Genomic DNA, 26,754 nt, shown 5'->3' with positions numbered 1-26,754 from the left:
TAAAAAAGATGCACTCTGTTGCAACACCAAAGTGAATGTGAAAGCCTAATGGGTCACAAAGCCAGCACTGTCATAAAAGGGTTGATACATCCCCTCGTAAAAATACAACAAAGGCGAGAATACAGGTTACCAGCAAACGAATTGAGCAAATACCTATTAAAATAGTTGTTATACAGTCTTCGTTAGATAGCTACAAAAAATTGCTTGGATGGCATTCGTTATTGGTTGGATAAGTCCAAGCAAATGGAAAGTGGCCAAAAAAATGGTATGCAAGTCACCTTGGTTTAGCTTACACACAGACAGATCAAAGAGTACGTGCAAGTTCTTACAATAATTAGAGATTGCTATTAGGAATGAGTCTCATCATTCTTCCTACATTAAATGATGGAACTTCTTTGCAAAGACTGAATTGAACAACCACTGTACCCAGTCACCAAAGAGTTTTTGCAGCCAAACCAGAAACATTGAGCATATATCCAACAAATAGCTAGAACAGTAAAGTCGAGATAAGTAATCAAAGCTTTCCTCCCTCCAAACAAGATGGCTCAAAAAGCTTGAACTCACATTGAAAATCATGAATGCTGAGTTAAGCCGGAATATCTCAGTAACATTCCACCAACAGCTTAAGACTTGTGTAAGGCACATATTTTACTTCAGCTTGGGATGCTTCCTATGAAAACTTCACTTACCTAAGTGAATCGAAATGGAAGAATGAGGTGCTCAACAACACTCGTACTATACCTACAAGTTGACAAATTTAATGTAGAATGCATTGGTTTTTAACATAAGGGTAACAGATAAGTTTTGCACATAAAAATATAGTTTTCTTGTTGGCAAGACATCTCTACACCTGGAAGAATAAGTGGAATCTCATAAGGTACCAAATAATCGAAAGACAATAGATTTCAAAAAGTGAACATATCAGAAATCAAACCGTATCCATTTTGAATGATAATGATAGATAACACACAAATTTTAGATGATCTATGCCAAAAATAAGAATTCCCATAGACATGAGAAGACCAATGGTCAGAGGTGCCATACTTTATTTTTCTGATGATAAAGGCCAGAGCAAGGACCAAGGATTGATTAACAGCTCCCATTAAGTCATCAGTATGAATATGTAATTTGAAGTAGCAAAGCACAATCAACAAACAAGAAACCTCCACAATGACTGCCAGAAAAGGCAGCCCAAAATTGATCCAAACATGTTTGGAAAAAATCACATAGCTCATGGCCAATCAACTGTCTTGGTGCAAGGCAGATAAATAGCCATTTCAGGTTACCAGCGTCCATCCACAGAGACTTTAGTCATGTTGAGGGCAACAATGAAATTCAAGAAAATAAGATAATTTTAAGGCCACCACTATTTTTCAACTTTACACATTGTAGAGATTTCTAATTTGTACTTTTTTGGCTTTTGGTCCTTGTTACTTCATCCAAGCCAGAGGTCACAAAGGCAAAGATAATGGTTCATACAATCCCAAGCTTTCAATTAGAAGGCTCGGAATGACTATCTACAAATAAGTCCAATATAAGTTGCACTGACAATGAAGTAGCTGCTTCTGTTAGCCACTATGTCATACACAGGATAGTTTTGCAATAAGCTATAAGAGGAGAAGTGAACTTATTGACTGTAGTGGGCTATATTCAAGCATCTATAATCAACCAAAATTGGGATACATAATCTATAGTGCCTTTTAGTCCTCATATCCTTGGTCCATGAAGCAGTTTGCTTTCAGAAAGGGTTCGAATCGTGGCAACATAGGATAGACTTTTGATCTATCCCATCTAAGACCAGCATTTTTAAGTTGGCATATAGGAAAGAAAAGCATATTTAAATAACATGAATGAACCCTTGATCTCTTTAGGCATTGTCAAGCCTTCATCCCAGTAGCTCAGATCAGGGTACAATTGTCCCCCTCCTTCCAGGGATACCAAAACAAGCTATAAGGATGGGCTGGGAACAATTCTAACACAGAGATTAAGGACCAGAAACAAAATCAAGGCTGTGAAAATCAATCACTAAGAGACTGAGTTACTAAAAAGAATTTGAAGGACCTAGAGTTAGAATGAAGGAATAAATATGATAATAAGGACCTGCATAAGTTGTTATAATGTTGACTGGGTTTTGTGAACAGAACAACTTGGGAACCAACCAAGGTTAAATTGATTAGTTCGTTTGAAGAGGAATGAATTCCTCTAAGTCTCATATGCCAGAGAGGGTGATTGTCATTAAAGCTAAGTTCCGTGCAAACATATTTCCTTACGAGAGAGCACTGATATTATAACAATAAAGATGGTGAACTTTAGAAATAAGTTTCAGTGGCCTGTATTTTGGAACAGCTAACAATTTACTCAAAATAATATAGAATGTTGCTAAGACATGATAAGTCAAATTACTTCACTCTTCATCTACCAATCAATTATATATAAAATGCAGATGTCAAATGAACTATCAATACACTGTTGTACTAAGGTATTGACATCAGATTCAAAAAAGAGGAAGTCAAAAAACAATCTTACAGTCTCTTATAACAATGAACAGCAAGATAACTAAAAGGCATCTTTTAAGGAAACAAAAAAAATTGAGACTAAGAGAACTTCTAAAAATGCAAAAACTGATCCAACAAAACTCCAGCTGTGACAACATTTCAAGCACTCCCTATAGGTGGGAAATTCACTACAATTAATATTCTCTTAAAGTAATCCCAGCATTCTTATAGCAGTAAGGCTCTGCCTAGCAGTTAAACACAATCACAATAACAAATTCAGCTAAAAGTTTGATACAGTTAATCATGGAATGGAAATTTATCTTCCTACAATACATTGCTTATTATTTTATCCCAAAAAAAGGAAGATGATCAGTGCTAACCTATTCAATTAATCAATCTAAAATCTCAAATTAGCTTAATATCTTGAACTCTCTTCTGAATAACTGTGAAGTTCTATTACTAGAACTGAAAACTTTCTGAACCTTCATAATGAAGAAAGAAAAAAGGAAGCACTACACAGAACCTTAACAAACTACTGCTCAAATGATATTAATAGCCTTTAAGAGCTCAAACAGAAGAAATGAATCATTAAGAACAATTAAAACAAGACCCAAAGTTGAAACTCCATCTATTGACAAAGTATTAGTACAAGAATTAATTGTAAACCTATTCTTCAGTAGCCATTCAAGTATACACTCGATGAAAAGGTCTATCTAAAAGATAGTTGCTAAGAAAAAAAAGCATTGCAACATTCCATTGGTTGAAATGGACTTTTGGTACACCATGACAAAACATTATCTATCTAAAACATACGTGTACATGTATATCCAAACATATGTGAGTTCATGTTTGTTATGTGTGCCTGCACATATGTATATGTGTATATACAAGAACAGACTTGAAGACAAACTTAAGCATAAACATATAGCGAGCAGGAATATTACCTCTTTACATACAGTGCATCTAAGTGATTATCTAGCACCAAATCTTCACTTCCGTCCACCTCAACTTCTTGCACTAATGTCAGATCAGACAACCCTCCAGTGGAGGTGCTGCTAAGAGTGTCGTCATCACTGTCAAAGAAATTTGTACTTCTACGCTGAATCCTACCTGTTTGGTTTAAAGCAATCTGTCAATTTTTATGACACAGAATCTTTACAACATTCTAATAATAATGTTTTATCAGGATTTTTCAGCGTACTTGTTGAGTCAAAATGCATTGGCCCTTATTTCAGGTTTTATCAAAATTCATAATTGATATTTCAAAAAATTTGAAGAACCTATTCATTAAAGAAATAAGAAAATATATTAGGTAAACCATATTAAATAGTCAAACTATTGACAACAAGTCCATTCAAGGCAACAAAAGAAAAGTATGTAGAAAAATCAAATTCAAGAAAGCCCAACAAAACCAGCAAACTATAGCAAATCAGGAAGCAAAATTTTGCCCAAGAATACTCAGTACTGGCAAGAACAAGAACAATTATCAGTTTACAAAAACATTTGATGGATATTGCGCAGTTAGAACACTCACCAAAGCCAAAAACTCGGCAAGGCCTGAAAAATAAATTCGGGGAAAACTTGACTAGTTTTTGGCAAAAACTCGGGACTTAAAAGATTGCTTAAATTTAATTAGACATCCAATGAGTCAATAAATGAGAGCACAAAAGAAACAGGCTTAGTCTAGAAACATTTAAAACACAAAGTGGGTACAAAATCACATTCTCATAAGGAATTTGATGGCTGGAAGCAAAATAGTAAATAATTTATGTAAAACTAAAAGTAAATTCATCCTTCCAATTACATCTCCTCTTCTCAGCTCTAGTAAAAGCTAAGGGAGAGGCAAAACTAGAGGGTCTAGTCCTACAAGTCTGCACTGGGCATGCCTGTCCCTCCTCAAACAGTATGTCTGACTCAGTCTGTGGCTTGTCCTCCATCCTGTATATAGCTCTGCCTCTAGCTTCTCCTGGCACTAGCAATGACTACTCATTGAACTCAATGTCATCTATTGTAAAACCAAATCAACCCCCTCCTCCATAACCTGCCTTTCCAAATCATTGATGTCAAGATCTTCATAAAATCTGCTTCAAATCAATAGAAATCAATTTGCAAGTGTTTCGAAGACTGTTTTCACCCTCAGCAAAATACAAGTGAAGAAATAAGAAATGAAATTAATTTGGGCTGTTTTTTGACTTGAACTGCTGCTATCAAACTACGATCGAGTTTTTAGCAAAAAAACTTGCCGAGTTTTTGGCAAAAACTCAGCACATACTCTACATTTTTTTGCCAAAAATTTGGCTTGTTTTTGGCACCAGTAAAAGTTGTTAAAACTTGCCAGGCCAAAAAACTCCACCAGTTTTTGCAACTTGGAGAGTACTCTGCCAATAGTACATCTATGGGATATTGTGCAAAAAAGGTATAGCATTGTCACTCTTAGCTTATACTTCATTGTAATAACCCTCCCTTAGGCAGTTCAGACTATAGAAGAGGTTGCAAATATTCCCGTAAATCAGCGGAGTGGTTAGAACTTAGGGGACCCAACTAAGGGTTGTGGAGCCTAGCAGGTAGCTTTATAAGTCGTTTTGGACAATAAGAGACTCCTATTTTTTAGGGATTGTCCAGGAGGTGACCAGGACACATCAAGAGACTCCAAGGATCATTCTAGAGGCTTTGGTTGCAGTTCCTATTTTTTAGGGAGTATCCCTATTTATTAGGAGGGGACTGTCAATTCACCTCCTATATTTAGACATCACTGGGTTAACACATGCATCATCAGTTAGTAACTTTGTAGTCTGGGATGGCCAGTTGATGGGGTTTGAATATAAAATAAAGTATTCAATTGACTTTAAAATTTAATACAATATAATAAAAGTGATTAATGATGTCACTTTATAATAAATTATAAAGTGGTAACATGACCCCATGTCCTAGGGCGATAGTGTTGTTTAAGAAAGGGACATTGAGGTGTATTGACACACAATAAAAAATAAAATTAATTGAATAAAGCGGAAACCCTAAAAGGGCCAATTAGTGGTTGAAGTCAATAAACTAACATCAGGCATCATTTCATTATTATGAGAACAATTTGAGAATTCCTTCACAGAGCAGCTCTTGTTAACTATTTTCTAAGCATGAAAACCCTTCGAAAACTGTGAATTGGACAAAAACCCAATTCACCATCGAGGGGAATCTGTACTAGGTTAATTAATGTAGTTGCAAATAAAATCAATTGGAGCCACTTTTGCAAGTTAGATGTTCTTCTAAAGTAAAAATTCTCCTCTATTTGAGGGTTGGACTCCTGGTATGCAAACTCTTATTCTTGGTGATTCAATACAATAATTGCCTTGCTGTCCTGAAAAAATCAGATCCTCAAAATTTATAACAGTCCAATTATAAATTTTTATTTTGGTTCAAAGCATTATTTGTTGCTTTGGTTTCATGGCAAAACTTTACACTATCAGTGGCATAGAAAACGCCACCCGAACACTTTTTTTTTTTTTTTTTAGACTGCAGGAATCGGTGCAACACGGCCCCCCTATAAACTGCAGTGCGCCTGGTAAACTTTTTAACGTGACCGGTAGCGCTGGCGCGACACGCCCACTGGTACCATGAGGACGGGGGAGACTAGAACCCGTGACCAACCCCCTGCAACAGGGAAGATTTAGCCAACCGAGCTAGGGCCCCCGCCCCACCACCCGAACACTTGCAAACAAGCACCAAAATCTTTAATCAGCAAACGTCAAAAATCAGAAAAAATGGATCAGATTTGGTTGGGCCTGGTAATGAAAAATTGACTGAATTCTCCACTGTTCAAAAAGCATACTCAGTTTAATTAATTTGAAACCTCGACAAGATACCACAACAATTTCATATAAATTTTCTAATCCCTAATGTTCTTATTCATTTAGAAAATTGGCCCTGCAAATGGAAGTGAAATACATCTGTTGCACACTGAAGTGTCAGGCTGGGGATAACAACTTGTCATAGCATCCTACAAAACCATTAACTTGTGACAATCAAAACCACTTCCATTTGCATTAACCATTCCTTCAAACTCCAAATAGTCACACCAATAACTTCTTGACCAGATATATTTTGATCCGAGTTTTGTGCAATATACAAAAATTAACTGATAATAGACATTAAAAAAAGATAGAAGTTCCATGTTTAAATACAATAAGACTTTGAGAGTTGCCCATGAGAAGATACAGAAGATTGTTTTATGAATTGCTTTGTGCTCAAACAAAAGTCATTGCAAATATAAATAAAAAAGTGTCTCGATTTCATAGAAGAGGATACTTTGTAAATTTTTATGTTGTCAACAAGAAAATCAACACAAATATGAATTCCCCTTTCAGCACACACAAAAGGTAGACCATCATTGTCAAAAAAGAAATCATTCCAAACAACAATTTCCATGTCCATCTTCTGTCAAGGCCAAAGTTGTACAAAATGGCAAATAGATGGCACCTATGAGACAAAAGCATCTCTATGGAGTCTTCATAGAATACACAGAGGTAGGTGGTATTGCCCTTTTATAGTAAAAGAATCAAATCTATAAAGTCCACTCTTGTTTATACATCAACAGTGGAATGTGTGTAAGCAGATTATCCTGTTATATTTGGAAATACTGTGCCTTCAAGTTATGATGATGTTAACCAGTTTATACATTTCCTTCCAAAGCTACTATAAATATCAGATCTGAATTACTAAACATTTATTAAGAAGTTCAATATGTTGCACGAACAGATCAATGGGTAAATTGATTACCACTATCACAATGGTGGCTTAACACTTCCTTCCATAGCTCACAAAAATGTCTCCCTTTGTGGCACAAAAATGTCTCCCTTTGTGGCACTATATGAATAATCGGACGTGTGAAGAATTTGGCCATGGTACAAAATCAAATGAAGCAGCAAGCAGATCAACATCATAGTGGAAGAAGCTTTGAAGTGGGGGATTGAGTGTTCTTGAGATTGTGATCTTATAAGTAATCATGATTAAAGCAACAATAACAGAATAATTAGTTCTCAACAAAATATTATGGTCCATACTAGATCATGTAGAAGATAGGTAGCGTTGCCTACATGTTTGAGTTATCGCCAACAACCAAGATACATCCCTACACAGACGATCTAAGTTACCAGGGTTCACCCCTGGACCAGCCCAAGTTTGAACTGATATGTGGTTCGAGTCCGGTTTGCTGGCTGATCTGGGCAGGGTTCAATTTTTCCCCTGCTGGTTTGAATTGCTTGGAACCCAGTTCGAACCCAAGTGGACTACTTTGAAAACCAGCAAACCAAGTTCGAAACACTTGAATTTTGAGCCCTGCAGACAGCAAAAAGTGGTTTTTGCAAAATTTAATAACTTTTTGGCATCCAAAACCCTAAAAGTTTGTTATGAAATACTTTTGGTGGCCTCTCATTGTCATTTTTTGTTTCCAAAAAGGTTGTTTTGTCTTAAGCAAGAGCAAATACTTGGTTAAGCAAGGTTTGGTTGTGCAAGGAGTTCGATGATTGATTTGTGTGTGTTCTTTAATTGTTTACCGCGTGTTGTCTTCATAGGTTGCTAGTTGTTCTGCATGAGAAAGAAATTGGAGCACCTACTCCTACATCCACTCGATGAAGTGCAATAGGTTGCAATCAAAAAGAGAAAAGAACCTGGTATTTGTGTATCACAACTTGCACCTTCTTTTGCACAAGAGTAAAGAATACAAAGAAGGGGAGACAAAGAAGTGGGATGTAGGTAAAGAGGTTACAGACTTGGATGCTTCCACTGCTCAACTTATATAGATGATTTTGAAGAATTTGATGCCAATACCATTGTTGCTGCTGCTGACCCCATTGGCCTTGGCTCTACTACAAAGTCAACTAATGCCAGAGAAGAAGAAGAAGAAAATGAAGAAGAACTTAGAATATTAATAGATTTTTATTCCATTAGTTGAACAATGACCGTGAAACGATGATACTTGAACTTGATGCTATGATTTATTTATAATGTTTTGAATCTTTGATGTTGAACTTGTTACTTGAGCTATATGATGGTATGATCACTATGATTACAAGTTTATGGTGTTTTTGTTGTTTAAATGTGTTTCTACTACTCTGCTACATTCTAATTTTAGCTCATACTTCATAAATATGTGTCTGTGTGTGTGTCTGTGTGTTATAACAAACCCAGACCCCTTTCCAAATTTTTGATAAACTTGCAATCCGGTTCTCAAACTTCAAACTTGGAACCAAACTCGAACCGGTAACTTAGCAGACAATATTACCAGAGCTTGAAGAAGAATGAAGAATCATATTAGGACCACAGTTCATTTTCCAAACACGTATAAAGCTAAGGACCAGAACACTCAATGAATATCTCATTCAATGGAGGAATCTAACTGTTGAAGATGCCACATGGGAAGATGAAGATTTTGTTTAGAATAATCTAAACTTGGTTAGCATTAAGAACAATGCTTCTTTGAAGACAGTGGCATGTTATGGCCTTAATCATAGAGTATATGTATGGTTATCACTTCTAAGTAGCCAACTTGTGGCTAAACTAACTGGATCATATTATCATTATTACATTGATATTTAGATAATTATGTTGACCTTAAATCTATAGAGTAAAACATAGATCGACTTGGGTAATATCCTAGGTAGAACGAAGGTATACATAGGCGATCATGAGTCTTATTTTATCATCATGTCTCTTCTCATTGGAGATATTTCAAGGTTGTCCCCCTCAAAGCAATTCATTACTTTCCACTATAACAAATCATTCTCAGCATACTTCACATTATCTTCCTCATTTGCACAAGTTATTTTATAACACTAAGTGGTGAAATTTAGTTGGAAATAGTATGAACTTGGTGTTGCGGAAAACATAGTGATAAATTGTGAAAAATGGCAAGCCCAAACCTACATCCGACACCATCCCCATGATGTCCCCAAACCTAGGCCCTTCATATCGTTTTCTTTGTTCCAAGATTTTGTGGAACATAGAAACAAACTAATAAATATTCTTGGTAACCATGCTCAAAATAAATAAAAAATGTTTAGTTGATATTGTAGAAATGGAAAATTGAAATTCCTAAAGAAAAGTTGCATTTATAGAAATTATAGCAAATCTTCATTTTTAGAAGGATATGATATCCACAAAACTTTAAAAAGGTAGCCAAATTGTCTAGTATTAGCAAGTAAAAGTTCCTGTACTCATGCCAACGATACAACAAAAAAATGAGAGCTAAGATCATATGCATTAAGCTGCAAATTTGATATGGTCATGATACCTATGTAATCCATCAAAGTTTTTATTGACCAGCAATATTTACACCTTATATCAATCTTTAGTACTACATAAGACTCTAATGTTGCATTAACAAAAGACCTACCCTTGGCCTTGCTCTGACTCTTAAGGTTTTCTATTGGACTACTAGCACAATGACAGCAAGGAATTACATTGAAATCTAGGAATTAAAAGAATCTATGATTAATCTACAATGAATCTTATACCATGCGCTGATCATTACACCTTCTTCAGCTGGTAATTAATATTCACTTGACAAACTTCTCTTTGCAGCTAAAACAGAATTATTGAAGCAATTATAACCAAATATAAAACTTTATCCTTCGATGGAATAAGACCTGGAAAAGAGAGGATTCTCAAAGTGGAAGAAACCCTTGAGACTTCTTGCGGGCTGGCTTGTCAAACAGCTTCCTCTATAGGGGCAAGCTCCTCAACCACCCTTGAATAGAACTTCATTTTATTACCACCAGCAGTTTCCAACTGCAGAAGGTAAAGTACAATTTTCTGGAATCATATCAGCAACTTGGACACAAACACTCTTCAAGACTTCTAAACATTTTCCCCACAGGACAACTATCATTTGACACTTTGAAGATTTTTATAACATCCTCTCAATGCTGGCCCCGTTAGCCAAATGTGTGTGAATTTACTAAGCACAACTGAGTTTACATCTCACACAGATCATATATGACACTTGTAGGTCCAGTTTACTATAACTGAAGGAATCCAAATGTTAACTAGAAAACTGATTATTATTAATAATTTAATCCATAACAAATAACTGATATATTCCTAATGGTGACTGCATGATTACATAACTGTTGAGTGAATGGCAAATCCCTAAAAATGAATGCTGGATCAAAAAGTATCAGCATTATTCCAATCGTGCCTTACGAAATGACAGGACTCTGAAGACAACCACAAAGGTGACTTTTTTACTTGACGCATCATGAGAAACAACATGTCTCTAGGCATTTCTGTATGAAATTATTGTGAAGACATCCTGCATATTAAGTTACATGAAATGGCCTTTGTCTTCAGTGACTTGCAATGACATTTTCAAAAACATATAGTTTCAATCTAATTTATCTCCTAAGCATCAAAATGAATTTCTAGAGCATTTGTTTCCACTACTATCATTTATATGAAAAATCCTATATATATCCAACTTCAACATATAATTGTTCTGCTTAATAGCTCCCTCGATAATAGATTGGAACCTCCTCATTTCAATAGGCTGCAATCAAGTCCTGTGACTAGCAGCTTGTTTCTATATACAATAAAGGTTTATATTTATAAGTGAGATCAAAAGAAGATAATAATAAAATTTATTAACCTTGACAATATTTAAATTTTAGGAAACAAAGATATTAATTATTGAGTAAACAAATGTATTAATAAAACATACTAAAGGATATTGATAAACATCTTTAATAATAAATCAAATAAATGTCATTAGCATAGTTCAAAATCTTGTTCTCTACCACTTATCAACGAGGCAGACAATAAAGTTCTCGGCAAATATCAGAGATAAATTAGCAACTACTCGGGACAATATCAAGAAATTTTAAAATGACGTAAATTTAATTAGAAATGCATTTTTTTGCAAAATTCAATATAAGGATATGCATCTAATGAGTCAGCAAATGAGTAAACAAACCAAACAAGCTGCTCTAGATATATATAAATGCATTGTGTAACAAAATTGCATCCATGTGTAGAATTTTGATGGCTAGCAGCCATATTCGGAGACTCTGAACTCTAAACCAAACTAGAAATAGAAAATTGTCTTCGTAAAAAGATGAGCAAATACAAATGTCAAGTAAAATATGAAACTAATCTATACCTTCCTCTTCCCCTTCCCACTTAAAAGAAAAAAATTTAGAGAACTTACTTGTAAATCCGGAATCTACTTCGAATCCACTTGTGATCTATCTACAAGGCTGCCAAAAACTATCTCTTTGCTGAAGAAACCCCTCTCCTCCCCTCCAAACACTCAAAATTGCAAAACAATCAATGAATGGGCAAGTTGTTGGGTGTCCCAGTTTTACTGGTGTCACCTAAGAGAAGTAGTTAAGTTATAGCAAGAAGTTCACGATTTATCGCAGAGAAGTGGCAAACTTATCAGCAAGAATTTGAGATCTTCTCGGCTTAAATTTCTTGCTACTCGTTTTGGAATAGTTCTCACGAGAAGTAGAGATATCTGTAAGTTTTCTGCAAATTCTAAAGATACAATACTGATGGAGAATTTATACCTTGCTGCAAATCAATCTACTACAATTCTGGACTGAATTTTATCGTTCTAGAAGTCGGCAATAAATTCTGAAAATTATATTTTATTTCCGTACTAAATCGCCAAAGAGCAGATTGCTAGAAGAGCAGACTTAAGATTGTATTGTGTGTTCTCTATCCACAATCTTGCACCTACTTATATATTAGCCAAGGGTCTTGTCTTTTCATAAGACACGACCCCTTCTAGGTCAGCCCTCCATGAAACAACTTACTCCTCTACAAATCGGCACCCTTGTCCATTAATTAATAGTTAATTATTAATCACCTACAATAGTCAAATACAAGGCATATAAATATGCCTAGCAAATTGCCGATCTATTCTAAGGAGATGTATTTATCACTAGGCCACAGATAAAAGAAATTACATGCATTTTAGATCTGTCTAATCTAAAAAATCAGAACATTAATATGATCAAGTTATCAAGACTTAACACTACCTTTTAACTTGATAATATAAATGAGAGAGACATATCTAGCAACATTATTAAGCATAGATTTGTACTTTGTACCTATATGATTCTTCCAAGCATGTAGCATCATGGTACACATGATACTTTGTCATATTACTAAACCTGTAATATGAATTATCACTACTACTTGTGATAACAATATTAACAATATTACATGTGATGCAACACACAGGATAAAATCCAGAAAATGATTAAATTCTTCCGTTACTCATAGGCATAGAAATGTCTATAACACAATATGATCTTTAATTCATCCAGATCTGCTAGTAGTTCCCTACTGTTTTAGAACATTATCTCAGAGATCGGCATCTCGTATAATGTCTATTTATTATCACAGAGTTCGTCACCTCTTTAGATAATAAACACAAATGGTGAAGCCCATAACAATGAATAGCCTAACAATAATAATTTAACACTATTATTTTATTTATAATCAAAGATACAAATGAATTATAATTCAACCATACCAAGTACTTTTTGAAGTGATCTATCTACACTCGAGAGAGAGGTTTAGTAAGAATATCTATTGTCTGATCTGCAATACAAATGTATTTTAACTTGACAGTGTTCATGTCACTATATCTCTTACATAATGGTAAGGAATTTCAATATGCTTGGATCTGTCATGAAAAACTGGATTCACAAAAAGCTTGATACAACTCTGATTATCACAATGAATGATAGTGGGATTCATGGGTTGACCAAATAACCCACAAGTAACTTTTTGAGCCAAACTGCTTCCCGAGAAACCATTGCAACTACAATGTATTCAACTTCTGTGGAACTTTGTGCTATTGATGCCTACTTTCTACATATCCATGATATCATCACTAAGCCTAAATTAAAACAGCATCCTAAAGTGATTTTCCTGTCAATAATGCTTCCAACCCAATCTGAGTCTGTGTACCCATGAAGGTCCAATTCAACTTTCTCATACCTGAGCCCAAGGTTAAGAGTGCCTTGTAAGTATCTCATGATGTGTTTGACTGCAACTAGGTGAATCTCCTTTGGCTCACACATAAACTAACTTAAGGCATTAACATCATAGCAAATATCAGGTCTTCTATTTACCAAGTACATAAGGGACCCAATCATCGGTCTATAAAGAGTAGAATCGATGGAAGGTGATTCTGTTGTTGCTTCCTTAAGTTTATGTAGATTAGTCTCCATTGAAGAAGACATAGGCCTGCAGTTCCACATTCCAAATCTCTTCAAGATGTCTAATGTACACTTTCCTTGATTAAGTAGGATGCTATCAAAATTCTGCCATACTTCCAATCCTAAGAAGTAATGAAGGAGCCCTAAATCTTTCATCTCAAATTCTCTGATTAGATCTTTTTTACATTGATCTATGAGATGTTCATTACCTGTTATTAGTAAATCATCAACATACAGTATCAAAATTATCATATCATCTTTATCCCTTTTATAACATAGATTTGGATCAGCTTCATTCTTGGAGAATCCTAAGCCAATGAGATACTTATCAATTCTTTCATTCCAAGCCCTTATAGCCTGTTTAAGCCCAAAGAGAACTTTCTGAAGCCTACAAACAAAAACTTTAGGGTTATGAGTTTCAAATCTTTTAGGTTGCTCCAAATATACCTCTTTTGTTATCTTTCCATTCAAAAATGTTGTTTTTACATCCATCTGATGTACTTTCCATCCCTTCGATGCTGCAATAGCTAGGATTGCTCTTACAGAGGTGTATCTAGCTACAGGAGCAAATGTTTCTTCATAATCAATACCCTCTTTCTGAGAGAATCCCCTAACTACAAATCTGGCTTTATATTTTTCAATGCTACTATTAGCAGCATGCTTGATTTCAAATATCTCAAAAAACGGATTTTCCTTCAGGTCGTGGGACAATTTCCCAAACATCATTCTTCATAATGGATTGGTATTCTTTCGTCATGGCACCCTTCCAAGCTGTATGTTTAATAGCATCTGAAAAACATGGGTTGGTTCTAATTTAGACAAATCACTCATGTTTGCTGCAAAACTAGAAAATCTTTTGGGTCTTTTGCTTTCTCTGAAGGTTCCAAATAATACAGCGAAGTTTTGTGCTTCCTCTACTATCTTAATAGCCTAAAGTGGTCTTTTCTTTGAATTTTGAGTTTCCTCAAGATTGAGATTTTGAAATTCCTCTTCAATTTCTTCAATGTTCTCCCTCTAAAACTAAGATTCAGTATTTTCTTCAAAACCAGTTAAGGGAGAGGGATCTCCAAAACTTAGGGCTCTTTTGAATGATAAATCTTCTTCAAATATTACACCCCTACTAAGTTCAATATTTTTTCTAACCAAGTATAAAAATTCTATATGCTTTAGATGTTTCACTATACCCAACAAAAATACCTTTCCTCCCAGAGGGTTCTAACTTAGTTCTCTTTTCTTTTGGAACATGTATATATACTGGGCACCCAAAAATCCTAAGATATATTAAGTCTGATTGTTTAATTTGCAGAGCCTAGGTTCGACTACCAAAGCTCTGATACCATGTAAAGTTTCTGCAAATTGTGTGATCAAACTTAGATAACACCTTCTATTGTACTTGTTGAAGATGATCTTCCTTAGTTCTGACTTGTATAAAGAGATGTCAATAATATATTTATTATTCTGAAGTGTTATACTTTTGCAAGAATTCGTATAGGGCAGACTTGCTTAAAGGAGCAAACTGTATGTTCTTTTTGTGTCCTTTAACTACAACCACACCCTATGAAATATAGTAACCACGGGGCATGTCCTTACAAAGGACATGTCCCTTCCAAAGTCGGCCTTAAATGCTCTCTCAAAATCAGCAACTTCCCAAGGAGAATTTTAGTTTAATACCTAGACTAAAAGAGATTAGTTAGTCATAAACCATGTTGTCCAAGAGAGACGCCGATACCTATCAAGTAGAGCAGACAATTATATAATGACTTAAGAAGGGGTCTTATGCAAGAACAGATCAATATGATCTGTAATCAGACCAGTATGATTTAAAGTTACAGAATTAACAGTTTTGAATATAGACAGCAATGCATGCAGCCTCTGCCCAAAGATAGGATCCTAAATTTTGGTCAAGTAGCATAGCTCTTGCAGCCTCAACAATTGTCCTATTATTTCTTTCTGCTACCCCATTTTGCTGAGGATTGTAAGGAACAGTACACTCCCTCTTAATCCTTACTTCTTTACAAAAATCCTTAAACAAATCTGAAGTATATTCCCCTCCATTATTAGTCCTAAGAGTTTTAATTTTGTGTCCTGAAAGATTTTCAGTTAAGGATTTGAATTCTTTAAATCTTTTAAGGATTTCTTCTAATTCTTTACATTTCAAGAAGTAAATCCATTTCTTCCTAGAGAAGGCATCCATAAAGAGTACATAGTAAAAAAATCCTCTGCGAGAAGGAACAAGCATAGGTCCACATAAATGTGAGTGGACTAATTCTAAAACATTGTTAGTTTTTCTAGTGCTATTTTGAAATGGACTTTTGGTATTCTTACCTAGTGCACATCCTTTGCATATGCTTGAACGATCTTTGTTCAACTTAGGTAAACCAGTAACCATCTTCTCCATAGTTGATAAGGCTTTGAAGTTTAGGTGCCCTAACCTTCTATGCCATACTTAGTTTATATCTGCAGCTTCATGAACTGAAGCTTAAATAAGTTCCGAACATAGTTCATATAGGTATCCCTTCCTTTGACCAATCAATTTTGATTTCTTAATAGAAGAGTTTTTAGGCTAGGTCATTACCTTTTCATCCATAAATGCTACCTTATATCCATCATCCTCAAGTGATGTGACAGAAATTAGGTTCCTCTTGATTCCGGATACATATAGTACTCTTTTGAGGTATAAGGAGATGCCTGATTTTAGTTTTAAGATGTAGCTTTCAACTCCTTTAACTGGATGTGCAGAACCGTCACCTATGGTAACTTCTTCATCAGTTTCCTCTGTCATTGAATCCAATACTTCTTTATACCCCATAACGTGTTTGGATGACCCACTATCAATTACCCAAGAGTTGAGTTTGCTATATACATCATTTAATAATGCTACATACAGTACATAATTTACAGGATCATAGTCATCTTTTGTCTTAGTTACTTCTGTGAAATTTACTTCTTGTTTCATATTCTCAGGGCAGTCTGACTTATAATGTCCAAGTTTCTAACATTTGAAGCATTTGACTTTAGATAAGTCCATCTTGAATTTGTTATTGCCTTGAGGGGCCTTCTTCGTCTTAAACTATTTCTTCTTTCCTTTGCAGGAATTTGTGTTGAGAACATGAAGTTCTTCATTTCCAGTTTTCGATTTCAATGCTTTCTTGAGTTGCCTAAATTCTTCTTGAAGGCAGTCTCCTTTAAGTCTGTTGAAGTCTGGGAGTTAGTCTCTAGCACTTACTCCTTGTGAGAATGTTTTCCATAAATCCGATAACCCATCTATAGCCATACGTGACAACTCTTTGTCTTCTATTATGGTCCCTATACTTGCAAGTTCATCTCTTAGACTAGCCATCCTAAGGAAGTATGAACTCATAGATTCTCCCTTTGTAATGAACCCAAATTGGGGGTCCATGGTTTATCTACGACTTCCCCCTTCATATAAATTCTTTTTCCATATTTTGCTCTGAATGGCTTTGATAATTTCTATCTCATGATTCTTCTCCATAGTTGATTCAATATATATATATATATATAATTTTATTAGAAGAGTCACGTCCTTTCATTATATTAATAATAATATAGTTATATTATATTAATTATATATTTTAAGCTTAGTTATAACAATTAATATAATAAGATATATTATATTAATAGTTATATTACATTTAATATATCAACTATATTTATATTGTATTAATATAGTAATACTATATTAATATATATCATAATGATAATATCATTGTTCTTGTATTAGATTTATATTTTCAGATTACCATTATAATACAATATAATATGATATTATTACATGATTATAATATAATATTATTTATAAAATATTATTATTTTAATATTAATATTAATATTTAATACTTATTAATTATTTAATTTATATGTTAAAGTGTGGACATTACAGTCCTCCCCTCTCGAATTTGCTTGCACTCAAGCAAAATCTTTTATACACAAACTTTGCCATAGATACAAAACATATTTGCTTACGAAAGGCCTAGAAGGTTTATAACACATACATCTTTAATGAATGAAAACACAAAGTAGACACGATGCAGACAGATGAAGACACGAAGCATACACAATGTAGACACATCATACATAACCTTGATTAGATCCTAAAATTAACAATGCGCAATGACTATACTTCTTCATTAGGCTTATGAACCCTGCATACAAAATAAGCATCAGTACATGCATATAAATATATATAAGCTTTAAAAGAAATTCGAATAATAATAAGTTAATACAAGCCAGTTCCATACTAAGCCCAAGAGCAGAACTTTGGCCCCCTTGGCCCCGATGGCAGGTGTTAGGCATCCAAACAAGGTGGTCTACTTAGTGGATTACTTGTTTGGCTAGAAAGGTTCTTGTGAAAAGGAGCCATTACTATCTTTCCCTTAACTAGCACTACAATAGGGTGTTCTCTCTTGATTATAGACTCCATAGGAAAGTGGTAGGGTTCCCCTTTCTTATTTACATAATCTTTTGGAAGGAATCTTTCTCTCTCCTTATTATGATCATCATAAGATGGTAGATTTACAGTGCAGAGGGCGCGTGAAACAAGCTCCAAGCGTATCCGACAAGTGCTCGAAATTACTCCGCCTCTCCCTCCACCAACTCCCTATCTTAGGATATCATAATGTGGATGAGAAGATGAGTATTAAATTTAATTTACTTAGTTCATTTAAAAGATTTCTTCTTATACAAACAAATTTCTCTCTCCTTGTTACGATCATCTTGATGGTAGAATGACGATGTGGAGGGCGCGTGAAACAAGCTCCAAGCGTATGCGACAAGTGCTCGAAATTACTCCACCTTTTCCCCCACCAACTCCCTATCTAAGATTACGTAATTTGGATGAGAGATAGACTCTCTATACTATAATTGAAATGTATTTTATGTTTTTCTTAAATCAATATATTTATTTTTCATTTTTTTCATTTTTCATATATATATTTTCAATTTATATTTCATTTTTCATATATTCTGATTTCATTTCTTTGTAACTAGAATCATTGATAGATTATTCAATATTCTTCACAATAACAAATGTGTCACTAATAATAAAGTTACTAATAATGATATTTCATATTAATAATTTTTCAAAATAACAATATAAAGAAAATATCTAACTTACCTCATACCTTGTGTGATAGGGTGATGATTTGGGAATGCATGACGGTCTTGCTCTCTCATTCCACATTAAGGTGTTTATCCCTTAATCATATACCATTTTACCACTATTGATATTAATATGATTTTGATTTCCTCACAAATGATCATATGTTGTTCACAAATAGGATCTTCCTTTTGCTCTCAAATTAAAATATGGTAGATGACTTATGAATGTGTTCAAAACTTCTTATATTCCTTCTCAGCTTCATAGAGGTTAGCTTCCTCACATTTTCCTTTATATTTTTTTGATGTAATTGTTGGTTAATAAATTTTGGTGTTATTGAATACATTACCTCCATAAGACTTTCATTCCTTTATTTGGTCCCATGTCATTCAGATTGTTATATCCAAGATGCTTTGATAGAATCAATCAAATATTTGAATATAAATAATTTTAATTTCCTATATGTTGTGTTAGTTGTTTTAACTCTTGGTATACCTCACATCATATCCAACTAAAGGGTTGGCTAGTTAATTTTCAATACGTTTCACACTATGTATGCCACATATTTGTTTTGAAAAATTTATTTGTTTTGTTCATCCATTAATGCCCTAGGCGATTATCTTGGGGCATTACACTCTACAGTCATAGAGTGGATGGAAATGTATTTTTAGCTTTAGAACAAAGGTCCTATTTGAGATTGAATTTTTCAGACTTGTGCTTTAGGACTTCTTTGCAAAGGTTTTTCTTTTTAAGGCAACTCAAACGACATTGAAACAATGGTAGAGTTGTCTGAACTTAATGGTTGTAATTTATGTTTAAATTTCAATATTTCTTACACTGAACTACGGGATCAAGGTCCTATTCATTATGTTTCCTCATTTCAAACGCATGGTGTGGGACTAAGGTGGCAAGACTTAATAAGATTACCAGATGTTATTTGATCCAACCATACAAAATGTCAAGATGCAAGCACAAATTAGAATATGTTTTAGCGCACACACTAAAGAAAGAGAGAAAATTTTAACGTCCATGGCACTCAACATAGCCTATGGGACAGCCTATTGCTCTCAGCAGATCAAGACACAACAAAATGTCGGTGGAATGATCTTGTCTATGGTCATTATGTCGTTGCTTCTATCACAAGCAAATGCTAGGCTTTGATTTATGCCATAGCTTATTACTGGGGTTTGATCAACAATTAGTTTGGATCACTTGGTAAGGATTACCTCTTCATTGAGGACTAGGATGATTGATTTGATTAAATTAATGTTGAGGTAGTGGTGATAGCTATGGTGAAGCCGGAAGCACAGCTAGGTCCCTTGGATGTCGTTGTGACTAACACACATAGATATCATAGGTGCATACACATCAAGGACCTATTTGAGATATGAGCACAAGGCCCACCCTAGGGTTACTAACACTGGATATTTGGATATATAAAAATGTTGTTTCCTTCAGCTGAATCCATTTTAAAATCATTTGCTAGCTGTACGCTGATACATATTATCAAACTTTAGATCCTGAAAAATATCTCTAGATTTTTTCAGTTTGCCAAAAATTAGCTTGCTAAGTTTATGCCAAGTCCTATTCTCTGTAATGTCCCGTACTTGTCCATTGTCTTCAACTCCAGTTTCAAGATCATTTGCAAAACATAGAAAGGAATATAATTTTCCAGCTTCAAAATGTCAAGCATAATCTATCGTCTTTTGATGTTCCATCTTTGGAAGTGGAAAATAAGTCTGGAATTTAATAAGTCCAGCTGGAGAAAAACTATGATCATCATCCAAACAAGACTATCATCATCCCATTCACTTGCCTAGTCTTCATAGCAATCTCTAATATCTTCAATCCGCTCCTTGACCACTTTCTCCACCTGATGCATGTCCATTTGAAGCTACAATCGTTTTCAGTATCTGCTATAGTTCACCGATCTGCTTAAACCTTCTTCCACACAGGATGGCAGGATCATTGCTCTGATACCATTTGTAATGAACCCAAATTGGGGGTCCATGGTTTATCTTCGACTTCCCTCTTCATATAAATTCTTTTTCCATATTTTTCTCCGGATGGCTTTGATAATATATATATATATATATAGTTTTATTAGAAGAGTCACGTCCTTTCATTATATTAATAATAATATAGTTATATTATATTAATTATATATTTTAAGCTTAGTTATAACAATTAATATAATAAGATATATTATATTAATAGTTATATTACATTTAATATATCAACTATATTTATATTGTATTGATATAGTAATACTATATTAATATATATCATAATGATAATATCATTGTTCTTGTATTAGATTTATATTTTCAGATTACCATTATAATACAATATAATATGATATTATTACATGATTATAATATAATATTATTTATAAAATATTATTATTTTAATATTAATATTAATATACAATACTTATTAATTATTTAATTTATATGTTAAAGTGGGGACATTACAGAGAATCACAGACGGAAGCAGATAAGTAATGGAAGGGAGCGGGCATACAAAGAAGGCCAACACATGAATCCTCCAACGTGAACATCTTCAAACCATATGAACACGATACTCCACGAAGGATGAATATTTGGTTGTCAACCCCAAATCTGTAAGCAGGATATAACAATGTTACAAAACAAAGGGACCTCGACAAACATTTCATTAGTTTAAAGATAGAGGCAATACAAGCATCGGGGTTATCAAAAACAACCAACACCAGCTAACATACAAGTAGTGAAGATAGATTATTCACACATTCAGGAGATATATGAAAGGTAGACATTCAGCCCAGATGTAACACATCGATTTCTGGAGATGCTACAAATGTAGACACTACAATGTAGCAGTCCAGACATCTTGAATAACAATAAGCGAAGAACTAACCAATGAACAACACATTTGAGATGATCTACAGTCAGTAATAATACTCCGGTTGATATAAATTAGAGTTGCAATTCCTAGTAGCTCCGTATCACAGTGAGCACGAGTGCAGACATAACATTTATGTATTGTGGGTACTACATGATCTCCTATCTCAAACTCTCCTTCGAGATTTTGACAATGAGTTGAGATGTTCCTGAAATTATACCGGAGCTGTTGGGTTATAACTTATAACCAACATTTCTTGCCATCAAAACAGAGGCCCCTTGCTGAGAAAAATTATAAGAAACATATAACAGAATATATACCAGATAACATTTCCTACACTAGGCATCAATTATTATTGTCCTTCTACCAATCTATATTTTGATCCCTCATTGGTCCGACAGCCTTATTGGGCAAATTCAATTATATACAATTAAATCTAACAATTAGGACAATATCATCATCATTGCATACTTACAAAGTATGATCAGATATTCAGAACAATAGTCATATCTTCATCATTTTAAGCAACAATGTGAATGCTAATAATATGTTTATATCACCATATCAGAGAAATATGGCAAAAACAATACAAAGAAAAGAAAAAGTTACAAAAAACGAATGACCTCCAAAAGGGGTACTATTTCCTTATTTTTATATAATTTAGTTGCCTTTTTAGTGCAAGGGTTCTAGTTGCATTGTTAACCTCATATGCATTTATTAATGCACTCATCAAATTAAATGTTCTCTGATGTTTCATTAGCATAGGTACTATTTCATTTTTAACTCCATCTAATATGATTTTCATGGCTTTCCTATTTCCTTTAATCCAGTTAGTTTTATGAGGATCAGCATCAGGTTGCTTGGATTCCTTATCAACAAACTGTATTACATCATTGTCTTCAAGAGTCATCATAATTCTGAATTTCCATGCAACGAAGTGTTCTTTTCCATCAAACTTGTCTTCGGGTCTGATTGCGTTGGCCATTGAAGGTAGAAGGATGTTGCTTAGATATTTTCAAATCTGATTGTCAATTTGCAGAGCCTAGGTTCAACAACTTGGCTTTGATACCATGTAAGTTTTCTGCAAATTCTGAAGATATAATACTGATGGAGAATTTATACCTTACTGCAAATCGATCTACTACAATTCTAGACTGAATGTTATTGTTCTAGATGTCTGCAATAAATTCTGGAAATTATATTTTATTTCTGTATTAAATTGCTAAGGAGCAGATTGCTAGAAGAGCAGACTTAAGATTGTATTGTGTGTTCTCTATCCACAATCTTGCTCCTACTTATATATCAACCAAGGGTCTTGTCTTTTCATAAGACACAACCCCATCTAGGTTGGCCCTCCATGAAACAACTTACTCTTCTACAAATCGGTGCCCTTGTCCATTAACTAATAGTTAATTATTGATTAAATACAATAGTTAAAATACAAGGCATATAAATATGCCTAGCAAATCGCCGATCTGTTCTAGGGAGATGTATTTATCACGAGGCCATATATAAAGGAAATTACGTGCATTTTAGATCTGTCTAATCTGAAAAATCAGAACATTAATATGATCAAGTTATCAGGATTTAACAATATCTGCCACTTCTCAGAGAGATTTAAATCTATGATCATTAGGTCAACTTTTCATATTTATTGTATTTACAAAGTTGAGAAAAGATTTTTATTGTTATTGAGCCATTGACACTTTTTGCTAACTACAATCTGTCCCTCATTCCTTCAGAACAAGTTTACCAATTGTCACATCATTAACTTCCATATATAAGTCCTTGAAACTTTTCTCATTTTTGTGCTCTAACAATGAGAATTCCATTCCAATTTTCTTAGATAAGCCTACTAAAACATGTCATTCTTATTTTACAAAAAAAGTTCTTAATTTTATTGAGAAAAAATTAATTTAATTGATAATTACTCATAAGCATTAGTTCTTAGAGGAATTGCGATGGTTGACATGCGTACAAACCCATGCAAGTGCAAAAATATCTACAGAAAGTAAAGTGAGCCTCTCAAGAACACTTCCCCTATCACTAATTATTCAAAAAAGATTTGACTTTGTTCCTCTCTCTATCTCTCAATTTCATTAACCTTCATTTTTGGTTTTCATTTAGACTGAATTTTTTGTACAGGCAAAGCTTTTACAACAAAATTGACAATTTTAAAATTTAAAAGAAAATCCTGAAAATGGCAACAATATAAGAGCATTTTTTCCTGACTCTTATTTTATATTGTTTGAGGCCCTATTTTAGTGATTGTCTATTATAATTTCAGTAAAATTTATGTATACATCACCCATTAACAGATTGTCTATAATAATTTCAGTAAAATTTATGTATACATCGCCCATTAACAGATTAACTTTAAGTAAGGTAAACAGAGATGAGATTTGATGGATGCCGCCAAAAGCAAGAAATTTGAAATTGTACTTTGATACAGCATTTTGATGTAATCTCAGTCTGAATGAGACAGGTTGTTTTACCAGCAGAAAAATGATCCTGTGTGTGCAGCTCATCAATTCATATATGTAGGGGAATTATTAATGACGCAGATCTCATATCTCTTACCATAGGGCTTCCCACAACAACACGGCTTGACAAGAGATAAGATGATGGAGATTGTCAAATTATAACAAAAGGCAATGATATACGACTCCCAGCTAGAAACCAAACGGCATTCTCAGTGGTGCACCCTGCATATCATTTCTCACAAATAGAAATTGCCATAAGAAGCAAACAGGCCTGCAGACAGTATTGCCAGTGCTGGAATTGATCAAGATACTATCTTAATAGCATTTAGCACAAGATTCAAGGAATGAGAGGAATTACAAAACCCTCATTGGAATTTTCATCACCTAATTCTGCAGTGACGGTAACGTACTGTAGGGATAAAATGGATATTAAAGATGCTGACTTGTAGATAGGATTGTTTGTTAAGATCAGAATTTAAACTTTTATCCTAGGTTGAGGTTCTGAAGGAACTGTTGGAATTCCGGGCAATGCATTGAGGAAGAAAGCAGTAAAGATGTAGTGCTTGGCTCAGGCGGACTTACAGTCATTCACAAGCTGCATTGAAGCTCTCAGGACACAGACTGATGAGATGCTGGTACATTTCAGAAACTTCCAAGTGAAGCCTGATAGCCGACAAGTTAAGCTGTCAAGCTCTTGGGCTTTGTTCATCCTGAGCAAAGCCTTGCTGTTAAATTGTTCTTTACAAAATTGACCTCGCCTAATGATAGAAAGGTGGGGAGGCCAAGAAGAAAAATGGAAGTTATGGATTCAAAGGTTGCCGGGATTTACAATGGGTAACTCAAGCCACAGGAAGAACTTGAAAAGAAATTCAACTTATAGGAAGTGACAAGGATAATAAAACACACATCCGAAGCACCAAGGAAGCAATTCAAGATGCAACAAAGGCAAAGACCGACAGTTCCACTACACCTGTTAAGACACATGGAAAATTTTTAATTTTAATATGCCTATTCTGGCAGCATGATTGTCAGAACAAACTAAAAACCAGCGGTGTTGGAGATTTAAGCAAGCCCTTGGATGCTTGATTTCATTAGGCACAATTGCTCTAAGTTTTCTTCCCAGCTGTGGATAAATTTGACTTGTTTAAGCTTATCCTTCTTTTTGTTTGCTAGTATGGATGTGTAAGAAACACAAAGGACTAAGGCTGTTATATTAAACAACAGTAAAACAGGTTTCCAAGTAAATTTAACGGGAAGAACATTCCTTTTTGGGGTCATCTAAGCCAGGTGTCGCCAAAAAATGACAATTTACCAATTATAAGAACAAAAAATAAAGGATCTGATGTAACAATAGCCGGCGACTCATACGGGCAGATGCAAAATACAAAGTCCTCATTAAGAAGAAATAACAAATATCACTCTTTAGCGGTACCTAAACCAAAGGATACCGCCAGAAGAAACACTTGAGAACAAATTATTCAACAAAAAACATAAACTTTGTCAAGAAATAATGAAATGATATTCATTTTTAGTTCGACCCAACCGAAAATTCCATGCCACCACAAAGAATTTAAGAAACATAAGCATCCACCGATAAGTTTACATCACGGGGTTGTTCAAAACAAATCCTCGGAAAAAACCTTTTGAAAAGGCAATCTTCTACAGAAAAATATAATCAAGAATTCTCCTACTTTTGTTAGGATAGCCTCCACGAGGAGAGCATATGTATGACATCAATTCTGAGAATATTTGCTTAGCTAACCTAGATATTTACATAGAAAAACAGAGCAGAAGATGGATTTCGCCAGCAGGATGCAATAATTAAATCTCAAAACAACAACAAAAACCAAATAAGTAATTATAAAGATCTAAAATTAAAAAATTAGAGAAAAGCGAACTAACTGACAGGAAATGAGAACTTACTTCGCCCCATATTGAATAATTAATAATCTGCAGAGCTCGCCTTATTGAACTACCGACCGGTTATTTACGACAAACCAAAAAACCGCTACAACTTCTATCTCTCTGCTGCAGACAACAACTGGTTGCAGAATTAACCGCTACAACAAACCGCCAATTGCCCGGATCGTCAAAATTCTGAGGAGTGTGATGGACATGAAGCGCTCTGAATTGTCTAGGGTTTACAGCCATGAACCTGAGATGTGTATATATTTGCAGAGATCTACACAAGAAAATATCTCATAGGAGAAACTCGAGAGAAATGAAACCCTAGGATAAAATAAACGTATTTATTCTGTTTTGTTCTTCCTTTGCTTCCTGCCGCTGTCCACATCAATACTTTTCGTCAATATATCTCTAGAGCTTTACTAATAATAATTACCTTCGTAATTAATTTGTTCCCTTTGACCGCCCAGAGATTTACTTTTTTTCATTGGCCACAATTTATGCGTTGTTGGAAAACGGAAAACCCACGGTTGCCAGCAAAGTACCGCATCCAAGTTTGAAGGAATATTTGGAATTTTTAAAAAGGATTGTTCTTATGTGCGGCGGAAACAGGGTATATTCTCGGAATCTTCTCGAGAAGTGCTGTGTTTGGG

The 26,754-nt window shown here is 34.4% G+C and overlaps 1 protein-coding gene across 2 annotated transcripts in view; it reads right to left on the bottom strand.

Moving 5' to 3' along the window:
* SAT32 (interferon-related developmental regulator family protein / IFRD protein family) overlaps positions 1–26,419 on the bottom strand; it is a 51,997-nt gene extending 25,578 nt beyond the window's left edge. For both annotated transcript variants that reach the window (XM_089820425.1, XM_089820426.1), the window contains exons 1-2: positions 26,120–26,419; positions 3,440–3,605 (exon numbers count right to left, since the gene is read on the bottom strand). In XM_089820425.1, the coding sequence (XP_089676551.1) occupies positions 3,440–3,605; positions 26,120–26,129 (176 nt within the window). In that variant the 5' untranslated portion in view covers positions 26,130–26,419. The remainder of the gene's footprint in view (positions 1–3,439; positions 3,606–26,119) is intronic.
* Positions 26,420–26,754: the final 335 nt, after the last annotated feature.

Source organism: Cupressus sempervirens, chromosome 3 (assembly GCF_028749045.1).
Source record: "Cupressus sempervirens isolate cs-2001-9-10 chromosome 3, ASM2874904v1, whole genome shotgun sequence".
Lineage (NCBI taxonomy): Eukaryota > Viridiplantae > Streptophyta > Pinopsida > Cupressales > Cupressaceae > Cupressus > Cupressus sempervirens.
The sequence above is the reverse complement of the archived record's forward strand: the minus strand, read 5'-3'. Positions and strand labels throughout refer to the sequence as shown.